General features: G+C 38.6%; 5 protein-coding genes across 9 annotated transcripts; 3 read left to right on the forward strand and 2 right to left on the reverse strand.

The window, feature by feature from the left end:
- Positions 1-3,259: 3,259 nt before the first annotated feature.
- Positions 3,260-8,004, forward strand: LOC130558479 (C-X-C chemokine receptor type 3-like). 3 transcript variants are annotated; one of them, XM_057340907.1, is made up of 4 exons: positions 3,260-3,486; positions 5,913-5,946; positions 6,067-6,290; positions 6,431-8,004. In XM_057340907.1, exons 2-4 carry the CDS (start codon positions 5,916-5,918, stop codon positions 7,028-7,030), a joined length of 855 nt encoding a protein of 284 aa, XP_057196890.1. In that variant the 5' UTR covers positions 3,260-3,486; positions 5,913-5,915; the 3' UTR covers positions 7,031-8,004. The 3 variants fall into 3 exon arrangements, with proteins under 3 accessions (XP_057196890.1, XP_057196889.1, XP_057196888.1); XM_057340906.1 differs by having other exon boundaries at positions 5,913-6,290; XM_057340905.1 differs by lacking the exon at positions 3,260-3,486 and having other exon boundaries at positions 3,570-6,290.
- A 1,069-nt stretch (positions 8,005-9,073) lies between these two features.
- Positions 9,074-15,016, reverse strand: cxcr3.3 (chemokine (C-X-C motif) receptor 3, tandem duplicate 3). Its single transcript, XM_057340895.1, has 3 exons — positions 14,828-15,016; positions 13,842-14,234; positions 9,074-11,306 (listed from the first exon to the last, which is right to left on the reverse strand). Exons 2-3 carry the CDS (start codon positions 14,196-14,198, stop codon positions 10,557-10,559), a joined length of 1,107 nt encoding a protein of 368 aa, XP_057196878.1. The 5' UTR covers positions 14,199-14,234; positions 14,828-15,016; the 3' UTR covers positions 9,074-10,556.
- A 922-nt stretch (positions 15,017-15,938) lies between these two features.
- On the reverse strand, positions 15,939-18,704 carry cxcr3.2 (chemokine (C-X-C motif) receptor 3, tandem duplicate 2). Of its 3 annotated transcripts, none has more exons than XR_008963430.1 (4): positions 18,657-18,702; positions 17,821-17,957; positions 16,410-17,702; positions 15,939-16,245 (listed from the first exon to the last, which is right to left on the reverse strand). XR_008963430.1 is itself a non-coding variant. In XM_057340894.1 (4 exons), exons 3-4 carry the CDS (start codon positions 17,851-17,853, stop codon positions 16,611-16,613), a joined length of 1,125 nt encoding a protein of 374 aa, XP_057196877.1. In that variant the 5' UTR covers positions 17,854-17,957; positions 18,037-18,199; positions 18,657-18,704; the 3' UTR covers positions 15,939-16,610. The 3 variants fall into 3 exon arrangements, 2 of the variants coding, with proteins under 2 accessions (XP_057196877.1, XP_057196876.1); XM_057340894.1 differs by adding an exon at positions 18,037-18,199 and having other exon boundaries at positions 15,939-17,702; positions 18,657-18,704; XM_057340893.1 differs by having other exon boundaries at positions 15,939-17,702.
- A 3,851-nt stretch (positions 18,705-22,555) lies between these two features.
- Positions 22,556-23,207, forward strand: cnfn (cornifelin). Its single transcript, XM_057340934.1, has 3 exons — positions 22,556-22,679; positions 22,877-23,013; positions 23,118-23,207. The coding sequence occupies exons 1-3, from the start codon at positions 22,556-22,558 to the stop codon at positions 23,205-23,207; spliced, it is 351 nt and encodes a 116-aa protein (XP_057196917.1).
- Positions 23,208-23,443: 236 nt separating this feature from the next.
- On the forward strand, positions 23,444-27,234 carry tlr21 (toll-like receptor 21). Its single transcript, XM_057340828.1, has 2 exons — positions 23,444-23,523; positions 24,124-27,234. Exon 2 carries the CDS (start codon positions 24,259-24,261, stop codon positions 27,232-27,234), a length of 2,976 nt encoding a protein of 991 aa, XP_057196811.1. The 5' UTR covers positions 23,444-23,523; positions 24,124-24,258.
- The last annotated feature ends 368 nt before the right edge of the window (positions 27,235-27,602 follow it).

Consider the following 27,602-nt stretch of genomic DNA (forward strand, 5'->3'; position numbering starts at 1 on the left):
TGTCAATCCTTGGCATAGGGTAGGTATTGAACTTTGACTGGGCATTTAATTTGCGGAAGTCAACACAGACCTTCAACAATCCATCCCTCTTTGGTACGGACTGCTCCACTCACTGTTGGAGGCTTCAATGACCCCTAGTTCTTTCATCATTTCAATCTCTGCCTTTAATGGGATCAAGAGTCTTTCAGGGATAAGGTAGGGTCTTTTTCTGGAGGGTGTAGCATCATTAAGGTGGATGGTGTGATGTACAAGCTCTGTCTCTCTACATCACACCATAGACTGGAACAGTGATGGGAATCTGTTGAGTAGTTCTTGCAGTTCATCTTGGTGGGGCTTGTCTAAATGATCTAGGGTCACAGCTGCAGGATCTTTCTGCTGTTACATTTCTGGTGTAGGCTCATCTTTCTCCTCCCCCACATTTCTCACCAGCAATGATGTTCCCATGGGTACAACCAGGACTTTTTCCTTGCACTCTTTCAGAAAATTTACATGGTAAGTCTGGTGAGATTTCTTCTTGTCAGGATGATGGATCTCATAGGTTACTAGCCCCATCTTCCGCACAATGCTATACGGACTTTGCCATTTGGCAAGAAGCTTATTTCTTTGAGGTGGCTAACAGCAGCAACACTTTCTGTCCTGGTTCAAACTGGTGCATTCTGGCATGATGGTCATACCATCGTTTCTGTGCTGTCTGTGCTTCTTGGAGATTCACCTTTGCCTGTTCTCTGTATGTCTCAAGGCATTCTCTCATTTCCAGGATAAACTGCACAATGCTTCTCTCCTCCGATTATTTATTTGGCTTTGTCCAGGTCTTTCTCAGAACGTCTAGTGGTCCTTGTACTTGCCCGCGGTACAGGAGTTCAAATAGTGAAAACCCCCTGAACGCCTGAGGTACATATCTGTAGGCGAAGCGAACAAAAGGAAGACACTTATCCCAGTCACGGCCAGTGTCTGCGACAAAAAAATGCTGCAACATACCCTTCAGCGTTTGGTTGAAACGTTCAACAAGCCCATCCATCTGTGGGTGATATGGAATGGTCCTTAGCGCTGTAATGCCCAGTTGCTGCTGCAGTTGTTCCATCAGGTGCGACATAAAATTTGTTCCTTGGTCTGTGAGTATCTCGTCTGGGATGCCTACCCTGGAAAACAGCTGGATGAGAACATGAACAACCTTGGGTGCAGTGATGGTGCGAAGTGGGAACGCTTCTGGGTAACGGGTGACATACTGTAGTCGCCGATGACAAAAATGTATCTGTGCCCTGCACTGTTCTTCTCCAGAGGCCCCACAATTTCGTCGGAAAGGGGTGGATATGATGGGTAATAGGTGTAAAGGGGCCTTACCCCGCTGACGCACAGCGCTGGTCTTTTGACATGTGGTACATGTAGTGCAATATGTCTAAACGTCAGTGAACATGGTAGGCCAAAAGAAATGGGTACTAATTCGTGTGTAACTTTTCTGTTGCTCTAAGTGTCCTGCCCATGGAACTGTGTGTGCCAGATGAAGAACAAGGGGTCGACAAGACCGGGGTTCTACCAAACGTTAACATCACCAGATTGAACATACAATACATCATCTTGAACAACATACAGCTCATCAGACACTTTGGTTCCTTCAGCTTTGTCAAACAAAGGTTTCAAGGTTTCATCTTCCCTTTGTAACATTGCAATGTTTTCAGGGACTTGCCAGCCATGCGCCTCAAGTCCCTTAGTGGAGGGTTTGAGGGCTGGAGTACCCAAGTATTTCAACAATCGTTTTTGGGGACGGGTTTTTCTTGGGCCTTTGGTCCCGCCTTGCAGCAGACTACCATCCAAATCTGGCAGAGGCTGCAGACCCGCATTGGCTTGGGCCCTTATCACAACAGGAAATTAACTTTGCGGTTCTATGGGAGTCATACCATCACTGCCTCCATCTGCACTGGCATTAATCAGTTCACTTAATACTGGGAGATCTCTCCCCAAGATCATGTCTGCAGGTAATGTTGGGACCACAGCTACATATAACAGATACATTTGGTCTTGTACCCCCACTAAGACCTCTGCTTTGGAATACATTTTTGCATCCCTGTGGACCCATTGTACATCAGTGGTAACAGCATAATCGACATTTGTAACATGGCATGATTTAATTAGTGACAGTGAACTGCCAGTGTCCAGTAAAGCTTTTAACGAACGTCCATTCACTGTTATGTCCAAAAGCATATTAATACATTGTCCCACTTCAGTGTCACCTTCCGTGGGAGCATAGCAAAACCCTGTTAGCTTTGCTTAACGTGCTGGGCACACAGACGCAGGTGCCCTGGCTGCTGACATGAGAAGCAAACAAGACTCTTAATAAAACAAAGACTAAATTAAACAACATACTGTACCATTTCTTTTTTTATATCTTGCAAAAGCACAAAATCACTATAATCGACTCTTGAGGTTGAGTAAACATTGATAATTTGCACATATTTACCGTCAAAACAAACACCATTCATTGCTTCTGCCATGTTTTCTCACTGACATGCTCACAACTCACGACTAGAGGCAAGCTGACTCCAAACAACATTTTGTTGGTACGGACAGATTTCCAAGGTCTACGGCAAAAGCTCCAAGTCGGTGCTTGTGATGTGTGTTGAGTATGAGCAGAGTAGGTCCGTCATCTGAGACAGTCTCAGATGTTATGCTACCATATTTTCAAACCTGTTGCTAATTTAAAAAGGATTACATTTGGCTATTTGAAAAGGAATATGTCAGGATTGGTGTAAGACACAAAGATACACGGACAGAGGACCCAAGTGAAGACGGGAGGTAAGGGGTTAAACAAGACTTTTAATAAAATAATAATACAAAACAAAGACCCACGATGGGGAACATAACATGGAAACAAGGACAAACTAGACTGAGATAATAACAACACTGGACATTAACCACTAGACTGACAGGAACTCACCACAATGACACAACCACAACACACACAATGACCGAACACAGGACAAAGAAACATGAGGACTATATAAAGGGAACACAAACGAGGGATGATAACACAGGGGCAAACACGGCCAGGAAGTGATACGGGAAACGAGAGGGCCAATGACGAGACACGAGAAAGCACATGGGATGTCAAAGGTAAACACCCCATGACTTTCACACACTAAACATAAGGGATCTGTCACGATCCTGCCACGAGACTAGAAAATCCTGAACAAGAAGGCAGGACCATGACAGAATAAGTCTGTATAAATAAGTTTGTTTATGACCACAGCAGTGCTTTCATTTCAATATTTCCCAATGAGTGGCAAATGACAATTCCTCTTGCTACAAGCTTTTGCTCTTCAGTTTCACTATCGTTTACTTTTATGTTTATGAAGCAGTTCTAGTGTGAGGCTATTGGTTACTGCTCTGGCTTTATTGCTTAAAACCAATACCTCTTTTCAGTTATAGACCTATATTTTGAGCAAGGAGGTTAGATCAAGGACTTCAGCAGATATTAATCAAGCCGTGGTTGTAAGTAATCTTTTTAATAAATTATAAGCACAGAAGCTTCAGGTTTGTTTTGAGTCTGAGACTTAATGAAAAATTAGACCCTGGAATATATTAATCGCATAGCATCATCAGCCAACATTTAAAATGTAGTTAGTAATTACCATTCAGAAATGTCAATATTTATTATTAGTAAATATATGACTTGGTAGTGACATTATTTAATTCAGTCCACTAAGTTAAAGAAAATTGTATTTTTCAGTTATGTCTTGTCTTGTGGCATTCCAGGCAGAAACTTGAACCCTGATACGACCATAAAAAACTACTGTACACACTCTTAAAATTAAAGGGGCTTAACAATGCCATAGAAGAACCCTTTCTTCATCTAAATGGTTTCACAAAAAAATCTTTTCTTCATGGCATCGCTCTGAAGAACCTTTAAAGGAGCCATGAATTAAAACCACAATTTTAAGCCGAGATTTTGTTGTATAAGAGGGAATCGTATTCAAGCAAACATCCTTTAAGTGTCAGACCTGAAAACGCCCTTGTTACTGAAATTACAACTGTTATTGACACCAGGCTCAGCGAACGCCAGGTCCTGGAATCCACCTATCTATGACAGGTTGAACACCGCCTCCACAGAAAAATATCAAGGACTACTTCTCTAGACCCACCCACTGGTTCGCGAATGGACTTTACCCACACATAGTACACACTCCCGCATTTGTGATGATCGACAAACTGGTAACCATAGCGACATGTTTTTCGGCTAAAGATTCGTTTGTCTGTCAGTTTAAACTAAACTGCTGATATGCGCTGTGTTGTGTTTATGCTCGGAAGGCTCCATCACACAGCGCTCTTTTGCTGTGTTGCCATGTTTGTTATTAATAAGCGCTTTTATGCTTGTTGTTCGATCTTAGATCCAAAAGCCTCGGCACTTAGGTCTTAATAAATGGTCTGTTGCAGATTTTAAGAAATTTTAGTCTTATAAAATATATAAACAATTTGCATTTTAAGGTTAGTTTTTGTCTTGTCTTTATTTGCTTATTTTTTCTGTGAAGATCTAGCAACCCTGTCACTTTAGCGAAGGGCTCTCGAGGGCGGCTAGCCCCGTGTCATATGTGCAAAGTGAGGACTTGTTCTAAGTCTTCAATGCGGCCCACCCATTTAAACAGAGCGTTTGACGAGACGGCCTCAAAACTCGAGTAGAAAATAGCCTATTACTTATTGATTTTGATGTTTTCCAATGTAAAAACCACGCGAACGTCACAAGTAGACCTCATACAACAATATAAAACAATAAACAAGCCCAGTTCAGGACACCTTTAAAGCACCTTTTTTTTAAAGTTGGCACAAAAAAAATGTTTGGGCAGGCGTTTATGTTACAGACATGTTATTTTATGAAATTTCCATACACAGTTACACAGTCTTACAAATGTACAGTATTTCAAATGACCACAAATACAGAATCCACTGCCTGTGCCCAATATAAATTATTTAATTTAGAAGTTTAGAATGCGTTTATTTTCTTGATATGTGACTCCATAAAATAAATAAATAACAGGTGACTGTTTATTACTTTATTCTCAAAAAAAGACCGTAACTGAATACCAGTTTCACCCGACTCAAATAGTCTTCTTAAAAATGATAAATGCTCTGTCAAACATTTTTGCACTTAGGAGAAAATGTGACACAACATTGTTTGCTAGGGTTTCCACCCAGACATTTGGTTCACCTCTTCAAAAATTACTTCATTCATGAACAACAGGTTCACATTATATTTAGGGAGAGTGTTAGGATGCCATCTAGAGGAGGAAATTGCTAATTGATTTAACAGAGACAGGAAATGAAATGAATACTCCATCCCAAAAATTATAATTCTGTCATTATTTACTCACCCTCAAGTTGTTCCAAACCTGGAAAAATTCCTTTGTTCTGTTGAACACAAAGAGAGATATTTGGAAAAATGTTAGTAACTGACATCTCTGGGACATCATTGACTACCATAGTAGGGAAGTTAAAAGGTGCCCTAGAACATTTTGCTTTCCTAAATTCTTCACAATATCTAATTTTGTGTTGAACAGAGCAAAAATAAAAAGATACAATCATGGTGTCTCAGAAATGGATTTCAACTCTTCAAACTCTTCCACCCTATTATCAACTTTTACTCAATGTGATGTTATCAAGACACATCTTTTATATATTCACCCATTTTTTCTGTCAACAAAAATGACCAAACTTGCTGTCCCTAAATCTAAGTTTTTTAGCTCATGACCTTGAGCCAAGACTTAGGACCAAGATCTTCAAGGAAGCAAGTCAAATTTGTTTACCATCATAACTGTCAAGAAAGCATTTGTAGTATTGTGCATGCAAAAGTATGAATAATGTATGAAACAATAAATATAAATACTCTATAATAATCTATGTTTTCTCTTACTCTCTTTTTGCAGAAGATGGATTTCCACACAGAAGTCATCAATATAAGTGATTTTACTATTTTTTATTATGATGACTTCTACACCTACAGCTATGATTATAACTATTCTGGTGGTGATGTGTGTGGTCCGGAGTCCAGCATGCACTTTGATTCCATTTTTATTCTAGTCTTTTACTGTCTGGCACTGGTAGTGGGGCTGGTGGGAAATGGTCTGGTGCTTGTAGTGCTGTGGAAGAAAAGGATGAGCTGGAATGTCACGGACATCTTCATTCTTCATCTGAGTTTAGCTGATGTTCTGCTGCTGCTGACGCTGCCACTGTGGGCGGTAGAGGCGGTGAAAGGATGGAGCTTTGGCACGGGACTCTGCAAACTCACAGGAGCTTTGTTCACGGTGAGGCATACATAAAGTACACTGTGTGATGTTACTTCGATCAACTTTTTTATGTTTTGTGATAGTGGTTTGTGAGTTCTGAGACATCAAACTGCCCACTATTCTTCAGAAAGTGTCAATATCACATCTTTCTCCATCAGATCAGTTTGCAATGTGGTGTTTTCATGCTGGTCTGCATCAGTCTTGACCTCTACCTGTCAGTCATCCACGCAGTGCAGATGAAGCCCATGGTGATACATTGTTGCTGTCTGACCATCTGGATTTTCTGTCTACTGCTCTCCATTCCCAAATGGATGTTCCTCCAGGTCTTTGTAAATGATAGACATCAAGATAAAAAAGAATGTGTTAGCTTGTGCCCTTCAAAATTTTCGTATCTGGCTCCTCGTCTGCTCTATCATGTGGTGGGCTTCGCTCTGCCTGCAATAATCCTTCTTTATTGTTTCACTTGCATCCTGCTGCGGTTGAAGTGTGGATCCCATTACATGCAGAAGAAACGGGCCTTGCGTGTCATTGTAGCCCTAGTACTGTCCTTTTTAATCAGCTGGACGCCCTATAATATCACCCTCATCATTGACACTATCAGAAGTGCTAATTCCAGTGACCAAACATCGTGTGCCAACACTACAGCATTAAATAGAGCCCTAACAGTTACTTCTGCTTTGGGCTTTCTAAACTGGTGCATCACCCCAGTGCTTTACGCTTTCGAGGCCGGAACGTTTCGGAAGCACCTGCTGGTTTAATTAAACTTTCATAGATTACAGAACACATGGCAAAATTTGTGATATTTTTGGGATTTGTAAATACCAAATCAGCATAAACCCACCAGAAACAATATGTTTCAGATAACTGATGCTGGTGCAGTGAAACACATTTTACAAGATGCATACATACATTTCAGAAAGGCAAATAAGATTTTTTTTCTGCAAGATATTAGCTGGATCCACTCTGGGCTGTTAAAATGGAAAGTGTTAACAAATGTTTGGTTTTGTGTGTTTATACAGAAGAGTTGGTTCTTAGCAATTTAGTCCAAAGTTAGAATGTTGTTCTAAGAAAGTTGTTCCTGAGAATTGTTTTCTAACAATTGCTTGTTTTTTTGTTTCGTTTTCCTGTTTTCTTAGGAGGCCATCAATGTTTTTAAAATCTCCTTTGCTGTTTAATGAAAGATATTAATCTAACATATGCATAATTTTGTTCAATGACTTTAATAAGCTCTAAATCTAACTTTTTACTTTAAGTTATGCACAGCTACAGGAGGTGTTTCTTTATAAACTGCAATAAATCCACTAAAAGATCAAATACGTTACTGTGTTAATGTGCGTCTTTTGAAAGATTTCAATACCAACAAATAAAAAGAAATAAATGTATTCATTTATTAATATATTAAATGCGAAAACCTCACATATAATATGTAACAGGCTGGTTTTGGAGATCAAACCCCCCCAGAAAAAAAATTACTTTACTCAAAATGACCACGAGATGTCACCTTAACGGCAGTTGTCGCACGTTATATTTGCACAAGACATTAACTCACCAGTGGTGTGATCCAACGTGACTCAGCAATCAAAAGTTGACAAACCAGTCTAAGCAGACATGTCAAAATATTTGTGTAGATGTACATGCAATGTATTCTGTCATTCCTTACCTCACCCACAACGTCTGTAGTACACACTATTCTATTTTCTTAGGTAGTTAGTTACTGGTCCAAAACAAAAACAAATTTGAAAAGACTGTATGCAAATCCTCAACCAAGAGCACTAACCATCAGTCCACAACACATGCTGCTGAGGCAGACAGAAATGCAAGCAGACATAAAATGTTGCATAAAAAGATGTTTAATTGAGGGGTTTGTACAAGTGTCAAATTTCGGTCATCCTCCAGAAACATTTACATAAAAATTAGCTAAGTTTTAGTTCACAAATATTTTTTTTAAATGGCAACACAAAAAGACAAATGAACACAGTGTTCTCTCTTTCTCTCTCTCTCACCAACAGCAAACACAAACCTAATGTATGCAACTTCCTGTCCCTAACTGAGAGTGTGAACACTTCACACATTCATAGTGTAAATAGTTTCAATAAAGTAAATCCGTAAATTCAAAATCATGTTCTCTTGTTTTGTCATATGACTAATGGGGAAAATATGTGACGGAATATTGGTGATATCAAATCTCATGACTTTGTAATGACTGTCTTTTTAACCAAGATTGAGAAGAGGAACCCAGGGTGGGGTGCTTAGATGTGTGGTTATATTTATCGACTGCACCCTTACACAACAAAAATACATTTCTTTATATATTAACAGGTGATATTAAATAATTTAACATATTAGAAAATACATAGTATAATACTTTGTTAATATATTACAAGAATCCATTGCCACTTGACTTGAAAAATACAAGCACTTCAGTTCATGGAAATGTATCGTTTAATATATGGCGTTGCGACTTAGGGCAAAGTGTCTTTAACAATAGCATTGTTACCAACTTTCTAGTGTTTTGGTTAATTCTATCCAAACTATATGATCTATGAAAACATGCTCATTTTAAGCCACGTGTTACACATGTTTAGACTGATTGTTCAGAGAGAACAATCGTTTACACTTACGCCCCATTACTTTGTTCACAACACAGAGCCTTCTGTTGTTTCCATAATGAAATATTCAAGTATTCAAAAGGACACTCCGCACAAAGACTGGTGTAAACACAATGAACCTCTCTCTCCCTCTTCCTGTACTGTTGTGTGATATCACTACTTTTCTTCCACTCATGAGTCATGCAAAAAATACAGGCCTGAAAATCCCAACAAGGGTTTTCTCCATTATGTTTCAACCTGTACACGAAGAGCTATTCGGAAAACAAAACTTCTAAAAATCTAAAAGTCTCTAATAATTTGGGGAAGGAAATGTTGCGTAATGTGGGAAAAGAATCCCTCATGACCCTAACCAACAGGAAATGCCATTTCATTCAACAATGAACAAATGCCAATAAATCACAGAAATGACAAGTTTATTATATCATTTTTCCCATCGCAAACACAACCATTTACCTATCAACATAACCGACATTCGTTTTCACTTTCCCTTTAGCACATTGACTGGTAAAAAACTAATAAATCATGTGGCCCTCTATGACAAACGTATTCATTAACACAGGCCAGTTGTTTCCTGTCAGTAACCCCATCGCCCACAACAGCTTTGAAGAGAATTTCACAATTGTCTCATGCTTGGGCTATTTCTGTGCAGTTATGAAATCATTATTTGTAACTGTATGTATAAAAATATTTTTTCTCCACAGTACCACCAAATTAACCAAACCATGAGATATGAGTTACATTGTACTGTATATTATAGACATTCATATTGTGTTTGACCAATGAAAGTTGTACAACATCTGATAAAACAATGACAAATCTAGACATTCCCAAACACATTTCATGCGCAGGATGACTGATGCCGATATATACTGACATACAGTAATAAAATATATAATTAAGTTATTAAGCACCTTAAGCAAATATTCAAAAAAAATACCTGACACTTTATGTTGATACAAAAACATTTGTTTCACAAACATGTAAGAAAAACAAGGCCATTAGGAAATTTTAAAATGAACATGGGAAATAACACACATCTGCTAATCGGCTGCGTGAACGCAGTTATTAACTAAAGCAGAAAGATGATCTCAAAACAACCAAATATTGTCAGATTAGTCTATCCAATGTTAGCATTGAAGACCAAGCCCGTGGCAAATCTTATAAGGTTTATTACATGTACCCCACTTTTCACATTATCTACAACACTTTAGGCAAGCCAACCCAAAGAAAAATTGTTTCAGTATTTGACTAGACAAAAAATTCCATAAGCACCAGCATAACTACACTGATAAGATTAAATGGTATTAAAGTGCAAAAAAGGAAATAACTGGACATTTATGTCATTGTTCAATAAAGCATTACTGTTTATCATCTTTACTGTAAGTATAAATTCACTGTACCTAAACATTAATGCAATTGACAGATGCTTTGTGATACAGTACTATCCAGATTTAACTTCCTTATATCAAACCCATTAAAATTGTCAGTCAGTTTCTGTTCCTGTGCTTAAAACAACACAAAGAAATTCCTGGGGTATCTCCATCAACCAAAAATAAGCTATTCCATACCTGTGCAATTTATTTTAAAGCTTTTATGTTTATAATTATAAATATGATAAATTAAATAAAAGAGACACGGTATTCTCCACACTTGATTCTTCACGATTCATGCTTCTTTATATATTCTCATCCTGAGTTATTGTTGTTTGATTAATGTCATTCGACATCGGACGAAGTGAATTCTGTTCCTCCTGTTGGACACTTCCACCCACTTCACCACAGTCCCACAACGAAACATCGCTGCTGTCTGTCTCACAACCCCTAAACGTCACCATAGTCACAGTTCGATGCCTGAACTCTTTGGAGAAAACGAAATAAATCACAGGTTTTATCACACAGTGTAGGAGGCCCACAATGCCTGTTGCACCACTAGCTGTCCATAGCTTTCCATCACACCATTTTGATGCTGTTACGGAAACAGTGTCCGCAATGAAGGTAATGTTGTAGGGCGTCCAGCTGATGAGAAAAGCTAGCACCACCGCGGCAAAGACACGTGTTCTTCTGTCCTTCTTCTTCTGCGGTCCTCTGGATCTGTTCCGCATATACAGCAAGATGCAGGAACAACAGAACAGCAGCACCAGCAAAGGTAAAATGACGCCCACAACAATTAATAAAAGACGGATGGCAACACGCAAGTCATTACTGGGGTAAACATAATCGCACAAGTTTTTATGTGGATCTACAGTGGCTTTCAGATACATCCAGTCAGGAGTGGAAAGGAGCAGGCAGATAATCCAGATGATCAAGCAGGTGAGGTGAATCACCGTGGGATTTTTACGAGAGAACATTTGAATGTCACGGACGATGGACAGGTACATTTCGAGACCGATGAGGGCCAGCATGAAGATGCCACAGTGCAAATTAATCTGATGAAAGAAGATTTTGGGGAAAGGTTGGTTACTACAAAAGTTATTAACTTGCATGACAATTAGACAAGCATATACACTGCCCCTCCAAATAAAAAACTCACACACACTAATATTTCGTTGGACCGCCTTTAATTTTGATTACAGCATACATTCGCTGTGGCATCGTTTCGATAAGATTCTGTGTCCAGAATTTTTTCCCGTCCAGAGTTGCATTTATTTTTCGCCAAGATGGGAAAGTCCGACCGCTGCGCAAAGTCTTCTCCAGCACATCCCAAAGATTCTCAATGTGGGGGGAAGGTCTGGACTCTGTGGTGGCCAATCCATGTGTGAAAATGATGTCTCATGCTCCCTGAACTACTCTTTCACAATTTGAGCCCGATGACTCCTGGCATTGTCATCTTGGAATATGCCCGTGCCATCAGGGAAGAAAGTACCCATTGATGGAATAACCTGGTCATTCAGTATATTCGGGTGGTCAGCTGACCTCATTCTTTGGGCACATAACCTTGCTGAACTTAGATGTCCAATCCAATGGGAGGCTGTTACCTATTTGCTTAGTTAAATCCAAGTGGTGACTTTATTTTTGGATGGGCAGTGTAGTATAATTATTAGGGCTGTCAAAATTAACGCGTTAATAACACGTTAACGCAAATTCCTTTTACCGGCACTAATTTTATTAACGTGCGATTAACGCAGCGCGCATTTTCTGTTTGAACCTTGGCCTTGCCCGTAGTTTGAGAAAGTAAACGATGCAGCAGCAAAAAAACAGAAATGGAGAAATAAATAGGTCTTCTGAACGTAAAACTCATATATAAAACGATGTCTGATGGTTCTGTCGACAAGACTAAAGTGATCTGCATTTATTGTCAATGTGAATTAAGCTATCACCGCAGCACGTCGAGTTTAAAATATCACTTGAAGCGAAGCAAACAACTGACGCAGAGAGCTCTGACGCAGAGAGCTTAGATTGTTTTCAGCAGAGACGGATGGACAACTTCACAAGCAACAGACTCACCACATCGTTAACTAAATGGGTGGCTACAGCATGTAGGCCAGTTAATGTAGTGGAGGACGAGGGTCTACTTGAAATTATTCGCATCGCATCTAACGATTACACATATGAACTACCTTCGAGAGCCACTGTTACAAGCAAGATTCACGACTCTTACGAAGAGGAGAAAGCGAAAGTCGAGGAGGCGATAAGACAGACAAACACGGTTGCGCTCACCAGAGATTACTGGACTTCCCTCAGCAACCATAGCTACCTGGGGGTCACGGCTCATTATTTTGACACACACTGGAAACTACGGTCGCACGCTTTGACTGTCATGAAGACAGACGAGAGGCACTATGCTGACGTTTGCGCTGAGCACTTTCTGCAGGTAGCCAGACAGTGGAATATTGAATTCAAAATTAGCCCACTGACCACCGATAGTGCACGCAACATGATTGCCGCGGCCAGGCAGCTTCCGTTCGAGCATATGCCTTGCATTGCACACAGCCTCCACCGAGCTATCACAGTTGCGAAAATGTAAACATGCTTGTGTAAGTAAATAGCTCAGTGCAGAGAAAGAAGTAATGGGAACCTGTGTTTTTCCAGTTTTTTTTCATGTGTTTAATAGACATGTACAAGTTCTTTGAAAAACATCTATGACCTTTGAAACATGTCTAGTCTCCATGCTCTATGTTGAGTATGGTTTCACTAATAATAAACAATATACATTTGCATAAAGCATCAATATTTGTCCATGCCCATGTTGATTAGAGTATTAAAAACTTGAAAAGTATTCATTTAAGGTACATTTATAATAGATAAAAATGTGCGATTAAGTTGCGATTAATCACGAGTTAACTCATTACAATCATGCGATTAATCGCGATTAAATATTTTAATCTATTGACAGCCCTAATAATTATATATAATTACATGATACAAATATATATAGTATTGGCTAATTTTTCCCCCCATCGAAATAATTTGAAAATCATCGTTTTAGTACAAAAACTACATTTATGTAGCTCAATTGGTTGAGCATTGTGTGAGCAGCGCAAAGGTCATGGGTTCAAGTTCCCAGGGAACCCCCTTACTAATAAAATATGTATACCTTAAAGGAATAGTTCACCCAAAAATGAAATTCTGACATTATCTACCCACTTGTCATTTCAAAACTGCATCACTTACTTTCTTCTTCACACCGTGTCTACACACCAGACGCATTGGCAACAGAAACCATTGGTGCCCTTTGACTTGCAATGGTTTTGTGTCCATAAAATAAAAGGCAATAGGGACCAATGATTTTTGGTTACCGACATTCTTCAAAATATCTTTTGTGTTTTGCAGAAGAAAGAAAGTCAAGAAATTAAGTAAATGATGAACATTTTCGTTTTTGGGTGAACTATACCTTTAAATGCAATGTAAGTGAATTTGGATTAAGCACCTGCCAAATACATAGATGTAAACATTCATATTATGCCAATACATCACGAGGCTGAATACCCTAAGACAAATAAAGCCAAGACCTAAACTCTCACCTTGAACAAAGCTCCCGTGAGTTTGCAGAGCCCTGTGCCGATGATCCATCCCTTCACTGCATCTACAGCCCAGAAGATGAGCGTCAGCATCAGCAGAACATCAACTACACCCAGATGCAGGATGAACACGTCCATCACACTCAAGTTTCGTCTTTTACGCCACAATGTTACCAACAGCAGTCCGTTTCCAAGCAGTCCAAATAACAGCGCCACAGAATACAGTAGTGGGATGAAGACTGCCACGAAGCTACATATGCGGCTGCTGGAATGATTGTCCTCCTCCTCCGTATACACATAATAATCGCCATAATCAAAGGAATTGTTATGCTCAAAGAGTCCGTGCAGTTCTACGTCCATGTCTAACCACAATCAAATCAGACTTTCACCAAGGCACTGTAAAAAATACATGTATATTAACATCTGTCTATAACTTGAGCAGAGTTGTGAGCAGATACGTTTTCTTATAAGCAAAGAGTCACATGCTGGGGTTTCACATGATGTCGCAACAATAACGAAAGCGGAGTTTTCCATTTACAGCTGCAGTTAAAAATGAGGTGAATGCGCGAGCACAAATTAAATGACGTAATATGTACAGCATTGTCCTGTCAGTGAGGCAATATGAATCGTTATCTTATATGAGGTGGCTAAATAAACAGACATGTGTTTTTGTTGTGTTTGTTTAAGAAACGTCTTGAATGTTTCTCATACATTGACTTTTAGGTTCGGTCTGAGATATTGAAGCAGTTAAGACAGCTGCGCAGTTTGTTTTGTTAACGTTGGCTATAGAAGTTGTATTGTTTCTCTCTGAAAGCCGTGTAATAAAAAACATCAAACGCGATTGATAACACAGCAGACCATATGGCGGACCCGAGAACAGGACAACGGCAGAAAAGACTGGAATTAAATAAAAAGCGGGATAATTAATCATAAAACGTTAACGTTAAATGTCTCGCTGACTTTTAAGAAGAAGCCAAACTTGCACTTACAAGTGTGGTCATGTTCCTGTTTCTCACTCAAGATGTCTATCTCGCTCTATATCATTCTCTCCTCCTCTTTAAAACTATCTCTTCTTTGTGCTTATCTGTTCAGTTGAGACATTTGTTTGCTTTGATGGGGTAAAAAATGTACAGTACGTAACGATGGTGATCACCGTGTTGTTGTGCTAGTTTTCTTCGTCTTTACCTCAAGTTTGAAGGTTATCGCTTGATCTTAGTAGCTCTCTAGCTCCCTCCTACCGACAACCCCGAGCACTCTTGCCCCTGCTCACAATATCCCACACACTTGATAGTGCGCACTTCAACCATGGTGATTTCTGTAGATGAGGTGTGACAACATCGACCTCTGGTGGTTAATGTTCTAAAGTACAGTTCTAGCGCACACCGCACAAAAAACCCGGTCACACTTTTAAAACACATATTTTGAGAAATGTCTCAGATGTTTATATGTCGTTTGTATGTCTTATAGCTTATTTATTGGTTAATTTACATCGAACCAATTCGCTGCTTTGTCAAAGATAACTGGTCACCTCCCCTAATGCTTAAAATAAATGCACATATTTTCCCTTTCCGCAAGGGTGCGTGCGTGTTCAAATATTTAGTCATTGATCTACATGCCAACAGTTGTATGCACGAATAATTGTTAAATATTGAATATATTGTTAAATATATTTGTGATAATGTTTTTGAAAAACCTTTTTTTTTGCGATTTAGTCTGGTTTAAAGGGATAGTTTACACAAAAATGAAGTCATCGTTTACTAATCCTCTTGTCATTTCATGACTTTCATACGTGTTTGAAATGACAAGAGGGTGAGTAAATGAAGTTTCGTTTTTGGGTAAACTGTGACATGTTAACAAGAATAGTGTAAAAGCTCTTAACCCTAAAATCTGTTTGACTGTCAGAAATTGTTTCAGAACTATACACAAATTTACCACACTTTCCTATAGTATTAATTTACTATAGGGTATGATCTATCTTACTCTGTTAAGTAAAGTTAATTTCTAGAAACGGTTTTAAAATGTATTTCAACATAAATACACACCTGTTCCTCACTTGCAATAAAGGAAGTCTTTCATTTAAGAAAACGAGTCACATGTGTCTAATTTTTTATTACAATTTAACTGGAATACACTTTATCAGGAAGGAAAACACAGAAATAACAAAAAAGAATAAGAAAAAAACAACAAGTTATGTCCATGACTACTTTGTGTATTCATTTAAAATATCAATGAACAAGTTCAAAATGACAGTGTAAGAGAAACTAAAACATCTTACGGGGGTGTTAAATAAAGTGAAGAAAATAGATGCAGTTTCTCAAGAAATGGTTTCAGTTCTTGTTTGTGACAATAATCCCAGACAACCCAGGGGCCAATTCATTTTCGTGGTTATAACAGCAAAGCAGAATTTCTGAAATACAAAAAGTTTGAAACTGAAAAATCTACCACAGTTGAATATAACTGCAATTTACCCTATAAAAGTTGAACTCAAAGCTATGATGAAGCAGTTTTCAACCCACATTCAAATGTACAGATATATCTTTAACAGAAAAAATAAAATAAAATGTTGTTTACCTTAAGGTCAAAAAGGTCAATGCTGTATATCAGACAATGTTTTGCACAGACGAGCACGTCAACTACGATTTTTTAATCATCAATCATTTTTCACCTGAAATGCTGTTACTGTTCAGTTTCTTTTTTCTCTTTAAATTCACGTCATTCTTTCATCACCTCATAATTGATTTCTTCTTTCGCTTCTCTATCTTTTACAGTCTTTCAGGCCATGGCAGAGAAATATGAGGTATTCTCACTATCCATCGAGCTGAATGATCCAGTAGGCCTGCGGTTTGATCCCCGACCATGGGAAGATCCTGTTGATCCAAGGTACACCTTGGGTCCTAACAGAGCTTTGCACATCTGGGCAAGCTCACGACGGAACTTAACCCCCACAAGGCCGTACAGTAGAGGATTTAAAGCACAGTGTGCTAGCCCCATACTTTCTGTCACCAGAATGCCCACATCAAGCACCTTGTTCAACCCACAGGTGTCAGCAATGACCCCCAGTGTCCGTAGGCTGTCAGTCGTCCGCAGGGCGTTATAAGGTGCCCAACTTACCACAAACACAACCACTAAAGAGATGATGAGCCTCAGCGAGCGTCGTTTCTGCCTGCGCGTGGTGGCATGGCACAATGCTTTGAAAATGCGAATGTAGCAATACAGCATGACTAAGAGAGGAAGTACAAATCCAAGAAACAGGCTAATCAACTGCATGCTAATCTGCCATTGTTGGGAAATCACTGTTTGGCACACCCGCTTACCGCTGCCAACCAGGGGCACCACATAACGGTGGTGCACATCCACACAGGCCATGCCGAGGCATGTGACCCAGATTACGGCACATGCCAGCTGAGCGTGGCAGGTTTTGCGTCTCCAGCTGATATTGATGGCGTGTACGATAGCCAGGTAGCGGTCGAAGCTGATGCAGGCCAGGAACAGCACGCCGCAGTAGACGTTAAGTGAAAACAGAGCTCCGGCCATCTTACACATAAACACGCCAAACATCCAATCGCTGATCCACTGCACGGCAAAAAATGGCAGCGTTATAGCCAATAGGAGGTCAGAGATGGCCAAATGAAGCAGGAAGGTGTCTGTCAGTGAGAAGGAGCATGGGCTGTGCCGAGATTGCCTATAGCGGCGGATCACACACAGCACTAGAATGTTACCCACTAGTGCCAAGAGGAAGACCAGGATGTACGACACGGGGGCAAAGCGTCCGACAAAGGTCCATGTGCTTGTCAGGCCACAGGGGGCAGCGCTGTCATCATCTTTAAAGACAGAACTGCTATCATTGTAGTCCTCACTGTAATCCTACAGTAAGAAAGAGGAAACTACATTTTAGCGGGTTGGTTATTTTCACAGTTGCACTGTAAAGTATATATCACACGTTTGACGTTGCTAAATGCCTTTAATGCCTATAAGTACTCACCCAGGGGTCAATGGTTGTGATTGAATTGCTCATGGTGAACTTTTAAACAGTGAGACATGCAGTAGAATAGTGGGCACGAGATGCACTCGTCTCTCACGCTATCTTGCTTGCAGTATGTCTCTCCTCTTTTGGTAAAACTGAAAGAGAGAAAAATAAAGGGATGGGGAGTAAAGCAGTTTAGAGAAGTGAAGATCACTGAAACTAAATTTAAGGTACCTCTATACAAACAGTGCAAAGGGGAACTGACGGTTGTGTCCAAAGGGAAGCAAAACTGCATTAATTTGACAAAAGCATCATTTTGAAATCCCCAGTTTGCTGAGGATGGAGAAATTGCTAAATCTTCTGGGTTCTCAGAAAAAAAAACATGCGATTTCATAATCTGTAAAGGAGAAACAGGTGGCTGTGACAGGTTGGTAAAGTTGAAATGTTGTACAAATGGCGTTATAAAGAGGAATGTTGTGTAGGCTTTTAGGCTGAAGGAGTCGTGTTGTAAAAAGCAGGTATAGTAGTACAACTGCAGGGAAGTGAGACTACAAGTCTTACTATGGAACATTGAAAATAACTATTGTTTTGATCATTTTTTCATTATTTGACAAACGTATATTTATATTGCAGTAACATAGAAAACACAAGGAAACTTGCTGCAACTTGGAGGTTGCAAATTTGCGTTTCTATTTTAGATCATTTAAAAAATTACTTAAAAAAAACATTGAAGCTAGTTGGAAAAGTTGGAATGTAAAAACAAAAAAAAAAGCTTCTCTATCTAAGGTGTATCAAGAACTCACATAAAAAATTCAATAAAAGAAAACACTGGAAGCAAAAATGTGTTCTCTTACCTGCTCTTGTTCTGCAGTCTGTATGGGGGCTGAATGGCTCTGATAAAATGATGGTCTGACTATTTCTAAGAGTTCAGGAAATACATTCATCTTGTTTCCTGCCCCCCCCTCGCTCTCTCTCTCTTGTTTCTCGTTTTGCTCTTTCCACAAATCAACTGGAAATATTTCACATTTTTAAACATCTTAGTCTATTTATGTTTATGATCCTAGAAGACGACTTCTTACCAAAACCAACTTCCAAGCAGAGAGCGTTCTATTTGCAAAGTCAAAAGCATACTTTGGTGGAGTTTCATATACTGTATGCTGTATTTTACTCGGCTGCACATAGTTTTAAAATCATAGATGGGACCATAATTGTCAAAAGCATAGCACTCATCACATAACCTAAAAAACACATATATTAACACAATTATGAACAATTGAATGATAAACAAATAAGAAAATAAAGGTTTATCTATCTAACTCAAAATATATCTTGACTTTATAGAACAATCTAAATCATCTGCCAAAGTCAAATCTGAGGTTCGGTCACAGTTTGAAAAGCTCTCTTGTAATCACATTTTATGTATTGTAAATTAAAAAGCGACAAAACATTTACATTTCATTGTGAACACAGACCGTTATCTCTATCAATTTCTTTTTAAAGTCCAGCATATAAAGATCTTACTTTATAAATTCAAAAGTTTTCAGCAATAACTAAAACGGACCAGTATTCCTCCAGTCTGAATTGTGTGTGTTTCATATTTAATCTAAGTTCTGTAGGCTAAGTGATTCACAGTTTACAACGTCAATAAAAGTCACTATGCTGAAATACAAGAACAGATTTGTCCTTGATTCTGATATAAAATATCCCTATTTGTAACTGCTAACCGCATTAAGGATCACTGCACCATGCACCGTTGTTGTTGTGTGTGTGTGTGTGTTGCTTGGCAACTGCTCTGTTGCAGGCACAGCTGTTTCTGAGAAACTAATTTGTGTGATAGAAGAATAATATTTGTATTATTTTATCTTATTTGCTGTGTATTATTTTATGAATTTTAATGCATTTTATGACAGCTTTGCATCATGCAACGCCCCTTAGCTGTTATAACATGCACTGAAACCCACTGCTTCTTGGGGCTTATTGCTTTAATGACAAAGCAATTGCTTATTGCTTTTTCAGAAAATTGACAAACTATTTAAGTATATTAATTTCAAATTTAAATACGTTTAAAATACCTTAATACTATATTGATTACAATAATTGGTTATTGATCACAAACAATAAACAATTTTTCTTTTACATAGTTAATTAAGTCTTAAAAATCGATCTAATGTTTGTTTAGTGTTAAAAACTGAAACAGTAATTGCTCTAGGACCAGTGTTGTTAATGTCTTAATGGTCTATAAAGAATAGTTAGACATATGTCTGCTTTTCCACTGGCCCATGTCTATTTAAAGGCTAAAATACACTACAAGACTTGCTCAGACTTGTTGCAGAAAGTCTGTGCCAGTCTGCAGGTTAGATCAGTTAGTGTGTTTCTATCTGAAACTTTCAGAAAGTCTGCAAGTGTATGATGTCTAATTAAAAAAAATCTGTTCAGATTTTAAAAGTCATGTAGTGTATTCCAGCCATTAGTCCAGTGGCTTCGCTCTATTTTCAGCTCTTTTTCAGCTGAGCTCACGTCACCTGTCTCTCGTCAGTTACTGCAGGGTTTGTTTATAAATGTTACTAGAGCAACAAAAACTAGGAACCCCTTCTAATGACCTCGTCGCAAGAGACCAGCAACACACAACAATGGCGGTCTGAACTTCATTTTCATCTTTATTTTAATTCCCTTTAAATTTTGATGTCCTTTCTCTTTATTTTCCTAGTGTGATGATTTACAGAAATAAAGTCAAACATATAAAGGCACAAGGTGTATAAAACAGTGGTACATACACTCAAAGGGAAACTTATGCCGATTGTATTTTCAGATATTGGGCTATCTGGTTTCATATGCATGTCTATGTGGTTACAGTGGTTTGAATATGAGAGAAACTGACTTCAGAATCCAAAAAAACAATCCGCAGATAAGCCATCAAATAAACAAACTGCCGTGGATGAAATGTATATGAAATATTTTCATTTCATTAAAGGATAATTCTTCTCATATTTATTCTTACATTTACAGTATAGTAATGATTATTGGTTTAATACAAATAGTATAGAACTTTGTGACTATTTATAGAGGGCTTGGTATGATATGGTAAAGAGACCATTCACTGCAGGGGCTTGACCTGATTTCACAGACTTACATGGAAAAGCAAACAAAGAGGGCGTTCATTCAGGTCATCACATTTTATGTGCTGAAGTCAAACAACTCAACTGATTCTTTGAACTGATACAAACAACCTTTGTACTTACAAAAATCCACTCCTTCTTCATTACGTCCAAGAATTTCAAATAATGAAAAAGATTTACGCACCTCCAGGGTGAACCTATGATCTTGAAATGAGCAGTGCCTTGTACCTTCAAAAACAAGGTGGAAAGATCTTTCATATTCAGTCTGGTCAGCCTGAATATTGAAAAAAAAAACAGTTAAAATATTTTGGTAAATACTTGACAGGATCATGCAAATGTTTTTTTTTACTTAATAACATAACCATTCTCAGGTATTGTCTAGCATTGTTGAAACTTGTGATTTCACTTGTATTACCTCCCTATCATGAATCACTTTGATGTTTCCCTTGTAAGTCACTTTGGATAAAAGCATATGCTAAATGCCTACATGTAAATATAAGATCTCATCATGCATTTATAGAATCTGTGTGTGGATTTTTGCTTTAAAAACTAATTGTGTACATTGTGAGATGTCATTGCCACACAACTGAACACTGTTTACTGATCAAGAATTATTTAACAAATTCATGGCGGTAACCACTGTCGTATAATTGAGCTGAAGTCACAAAGCCCAAATGCTTGAACCAATGTTTGCTTTAAAATAAGGGCACAGCAGCAGAAAAAACTGTTTGACAGACATGACAGTATAAGTACAGTAACATAAAGTGTGTTTATTCAACAGTATTTGGACATTAACATGCGAGCTGAACAAGCATTGCAAGCAAAATTTCATAATTCATATTTCAATGTTCAACATTCTATGTAAATGTTACTTAATCTATCAACATCTTCATTAAAGAGTGGTATTAGTGAGGTCAGAAATCCTTGTGTGACCATTGATTCGTGCTGTGAGGGCATCTGTCACTGTTGGGTTTGTCAAACAGGTAAATGCACACACATACATTATATTGAGGTGTACAAACAGACACAGTGTTCTCATCTAAGTGTTTTTTATGGCTTATACTGTATGTAACATGTCTATACTGTGTCTTGACGACCCAAAAGAGTGGAAAAGTCCACGCCTAAAAATCAAATACTTTACCTTTCGGAGTACAACACTCATGAAGTACCCACCAGTCCACACCATGAGCACATTTCCTGTGTAGGATGAAAGAAATGACATCAGCACAGGTATAAACACCTAAGGTAAGGTTTCTCCTCCCCTTCTTTTCCTTGCGATTATTTTCCACTTCACTGGGTTCAACCGAAAACTGACCACCACTTCTCCTGGACAAGAGAAACTGGAATTTAAAGCAAATTTTGGAAACAGGTAAGAGAGATGGCGACATTTAAACCATACGCTTGATGGTCTAGGAATAGCATTAGATACTGTGTATGTCCTAACCAATTCAGATAAAACCAACATATAACTAATAAAAATATACCTTACATGGACTTTCAGTCAATTTCATTTGTTATATGCATAAATGTACTTGCAATTTCAATGTCATGAAATAAAAAAACTTGAAACTGTAGGACCTTAGAATGAGAAATTCTCAAGTATTGACAAAATGTGTCATCTGTTGTTTGTATTAGTCATGTCATATCAGACAGAAATAATCACTTCGCAGCCTCAGGTGACTGTTACTAGTTTCACCGTCTCCTCTGGTTCCACCGACTGGAGCTCTGGTGTCTGTGACTGCTGTGACGACTGTGGCATCTGTGAGTGTGCTCGCTGGAGACAGAAAAAACACAAATAAGATAAAAAAAAAAACAAAGGACAATTTATCGCTGAATCTAGTTATGCTATTAAAGATAAGTGTACTGTAATTTAATACATACATGGGCTGTAATAAAAATTGTCAGAATAGTCCCAGGTTATAAAGTAGTGTGAATTCTGACGCTGGTTTGCTCCTCAGGTCTGTGTGGTACTTTTATTCCCTGCGTCTTGGGTTGTAAGGTGGCACAGGATCACGATGAAACCTGCTGTTTGCCCTTCTTACCTGGAGCTATGGTTGCATTGAGAACCAGCATCCGTAACAAATATCAAATCAATGTAGGCCACTACTAATAACCAATGACATGTTCTTTATTGAACTAATTGTTTCATGCAAATACTGTATGAGTGCTTCCACCTTCACACTGTATGTCTTTTTACAGGGCACTTTGTGTGATGACTGGCTCATCATGTCCTGCCTCGCCCCGTGTGGACTCTGCCAGATGGCTCGGGAACAGAAGATGAGGGGATAATAATTAGAAAAGTGAAAAAATCCTGGATGGATGGATGCATTGATTGATTTATTGTTTTTATTTCCCAGACTAAAAACAACTGCATAAATTACCCTTTACTTTTTTGTATATATATATATATATATACATTTGCTTACAAGATTTTTTTTGAATAATCAAAAGTTTGATCGGGCTATGATGAGAGGCTTTGCTTCTGTTCTGAAACCCGGAGCCATTTTGTTCCTCTTTTTGTTCTTGTGAAAAGAGAACCCGCATTTAAAAGCGCATGAGAGACAAAAAGTTTGAAATAGTTAGAAACAGGAATGATTTTATGAAGGTAGGTACTGAATAATGGAAACATTTACTGTAAATCTAAATGATTCATTTTAAGTAAAATTACTTAAAGAAAATTGAATATCTCTTCTGCTCATTATGAAATGAACGAGTGAGATTTATTTGCATTTGACTGCTAACCTGTTAATAGTTGAACAATCCAAACCAAACTGAAATTATTTTGATGTTTGATAATCCGTTTACTCTCTTTAACATGACAATAATAAGCCTTATGTGATTTAGACACTGTATGTTGAGCAGGAGAATTGTGAAATGTGAATCTAAATGCAAGCCTGTAAATATTTTTTTTCTTATGGAATCATACATATATATTACTTGTATCGCATTACTTTAGGTTATTTTAAGAAAGTTGATGTTAATAAAAAAGGAAAATTAAATCTTGAGGGCTTAACATGACCACATTTCCTGATTTCAGTCACATGTATACTGCAATACGATTTTGGAGAACATTTGTTTTAATAGACATAGACACTAGATGCTTAGATAAAGTCAGTTGTATTGCAAGTTAACTGTAATAAAAATGGTTCTGTCAGATTTAAACTGTTTATAATCTTTTTCTTTTTTTAATCCTTTATTTTCCCAGCTGGCTGTAAATTGGATTAAGAGCTGCTCACACTGTATGAGGGACACCCACACAACTGCCTAATGTTGTTTTGTATTGAATGCAACTGATGGGAAACGTTTAAAACTGCAATTTAACTTATCTGTCTGAAAAAATATGGCAAATTCTCCATGTCGTGAATTCATCATAAAGGCAACATTTACATGCCTGATTAAATTTGCCTTCAGCTACAGTTTCAGGAATTGCATGCAGGTACCAGATAATAGCCACACAACCTACAGATGCATCAAACCGCATGAGCCCGACATAACTTTAATAGTGAGAGATTTGTTGTCCACAGCAACAAACCTTACAGTGTCTCTAGGCAGCTTTGAAAAAATCCCAGAACAAGCGTTCCAACATCTGCCTAATCTGAGTTCTCTAGTTCTGAATAATAACCAACTTGGTAACATTGACAAAGGTGCTTTCATTAATCTGACAGAACTAAAGACTTTGAATTTGTCCTGCAATAACTTGTCATCTCTCCATCGTGATGTCTTTGGCGATGTGTATAACATCAGAGAGCTGCTCCTGGGAAGTAACAAGCTCACTGACATTGACTCGTTACTGTTTTCCAATTTGACAAACCTGAAGACGCTTGACTTACGTAGGAACCGCCTGAATCATTTCAGCGCTTTGGTTGAAAGCATAACACACCTGCCCAGCTTGACAAAACTGGACCTTTCTTTCAACCATCTAACCACCCTGCATCACTCCGCCCCTTTGCCACAGTCACTTGCCACCCTTTATGTTGGTAATAATAAACTGCACACGCTGGGATGTGATGCCGCTTTCCTGATGTATGTCAAAGTGCTAGATTTCTCAAACAATACATTACTGTCATTCCAGGATTTTCAAGGGCTGAATCTGGGGAACATAACCTACCTGCGCTTGCGTTTTACCAAGGTCTCTATCATCAAGCTTCTAAATTATACCAATGTACGACCCTGGCATGTTGACTTCTCAGGGTTGAAACTGAAGGACGATCAAGCACTGCATTCACTCTGTTATCTTCTGAGATCCCAAAGCCATCAAAAGAAACAAATACCTAAATTGATCTGCCAGGACAATTCCATTAAATCTATCAAAAACAACACGCTTAATCTATGCCCCAGTATCACCGGTGTCTTGGACCTCTCACGGAATGAGATAAAGGAGGCAGGCTGCTTAGAGTTTCTGAATGGTCAAAACAAACTAAAAAGTCTCAGGATAGAGCACAACCATTTGACCAAGCTATTTTCCTGCAGAGAAGCAAAAGAGAAGTTTTACAGCTTGAGAAACGTGAGCTTTCGATACAACCGTATTTTAGAGGTCAACGGTTTTGCCTTCAGTCACACACCCAGATTGACAAACCTTCAGCTGAACATTAACATTATTGCTTATATGGACCACAAAGCTTTGAGTGGACTCAGAGATCTCGTAACACTACGACTAGACAACAACCTCTTGACTGATGTCTATGAAGACAGCTTTGAAGATCTCATCAGCTTGAAGACCCTGAACTTGCGCAACAACCAGTTAGCTGTGATTTTTAACGACGCCTTTAAGTCTCTCAAAAAGCTGACAATTTTAGATCTAGGTGGGAACAAGATCGCACAGCTCAAGTTGCACGCCTTTACAGGACTGGATAGCTTAACCAAACTCTATTTAGATAGAAATCGTCTGAAAAAGATAGACGGCACGCTCTTTGGGAAACTTAACGGCACTCTGCTGGTGCTGGATTTACAGGAGAACCAGATTCAGTATTACACAGAACACACACACTCTCCATTCATAAATCTAACAAAACTGCTTGACCTGAAACTCGATGCGCAGGTGCCGAATGGTATAAACTTGTTGCCTCGTGCGTTTTTCCGCGGTCTCACATCTCTGAAACAACTTTACCTCACCAACAACCATATCACTGGATTCGGTGCCGAAACGTTTGATGACCTGGAAAACTTGGAGTTCTTAACTCTGGACAACTCATGTGTTGGTATCGCCCAGCTCAAGCCAGGTATTTTCAAAAACCTCAAAAAACTGACAACTTTATATGCTGAGAACATGGGCATTAAATTTTTCTCCAAAGAGGTCTTCGGAAATCTCACAGGACTAAAGGTTTTACATCTCAATCGCAACGCCATGTTGACGTTGGACATAGGTTTGTTGGAAAAGCTAATCCATCTTACATATATTGACCTGCGCAGTTGCCCTCTAAGTTGTGGTTGCCAAAATACTGAATTGCAGAACTGGACCATAAGCAACCAAAGACTCCAGTTTCCGTATCTTTACAACATTATATGCCAAGACCATACAGGGTCATACTTTCACAACTTTGACACCAATGTTTGCTATTTAGACTTAGGACTCTATCTGTTTTCTTCAACCTACGCATTTACAATTTTACTAACCGTTATACCACTTCTCTACGTCAGACTTTACTGGAAATTTAAGTATGGTTACTACGTCTTTCGATCGTGGTTTGGAGAACAGTGGCGTCGTTTACGGGACCAGGAGGAGAAATACAAGTTTGATGCTTTTGTTTCCTATAACTCAGCAGATGAAAACTGGGTCATGGAACAACTGTTGCCGAACCTGGAGGGCTCTTCATTTCGCCTCTGCCTCCACCACAGAGACTTTGAGCTTGGATGGGATATCGTTGACAACATCGTGGCTGCTGTATACGGCAGCCGCAAAACGATCTGCGTGGTCAGTCAGAGCTTCCTTCGCAGCGAATGGTGCTCTTTGGAGATCCAGCTAGCCAGCTACCGGCTTTTTCAAGAAATGCAAGATGTGCTATTGCTGGTCTTCCTGGAACCTATTTCGGAGCGGCAAGTGTCCGCTTATCACCGTATGAGGAAGGTCATGCTCAAAAAGACCTATTTACAGTGGCCTGGGGGAAATTGTTCAGATCCAACCAGCGCAAAAGAACTGTTCTGGAGCCAGCTTAAGAGAGCACTGAGGAGCAGCAACACTGCAGGCCAAGAGGAGCAGAAGTTGAAAGAGGACAATGATCAGAGAAGACAAGAGAAAACAGGTGTGGGTGTGGAGGAAAGAGAATATTTTCTCAATCAGACACCTACAGATGATGCAATATATTACCAGATGCCCTAATTTACTACCTAAACATGTATTTTATCTACTTCATTTATGCGGTAATAATACTAATCATACAACTACAACTACCATACTAATGGACCAATACTAATACTAACTACCATACTAATACCAACTCGCGAAAAACATATTTACATTTTTTATTATGCATTTATGGTGACAATATACATGTACAGTATAATGGCTTTTAAACAAAACAAGTAGACCAGCTGTGATCTATTTACCTTCCCAATTATACAATTGTGTGCTTTGATTTTCTGTTTACTATACAAAATGTTTAATCAGATACATTTATTGTACATAAATTGTGAAATGAGTCACATTCAAATCTCTAGTAAATTGTCTACATATCAATCAAAATCCAC

The sequence above is a fragment of the Triplophysa rosa genome, linkage group LG8 (assembly GCF_024868665.1).
Source record: "Triplophysa rosa linkage group LG8, Trosa_1v2, whole genome shotgun sequence".
NCBI classification, from domain to species: domain Eukaryota; kingdom Metazoa; phylum Chordata; class Actinopteri; order Cypriniformes; family Nemacheilidae; genus Triplophysa; species Triplophysa rosa.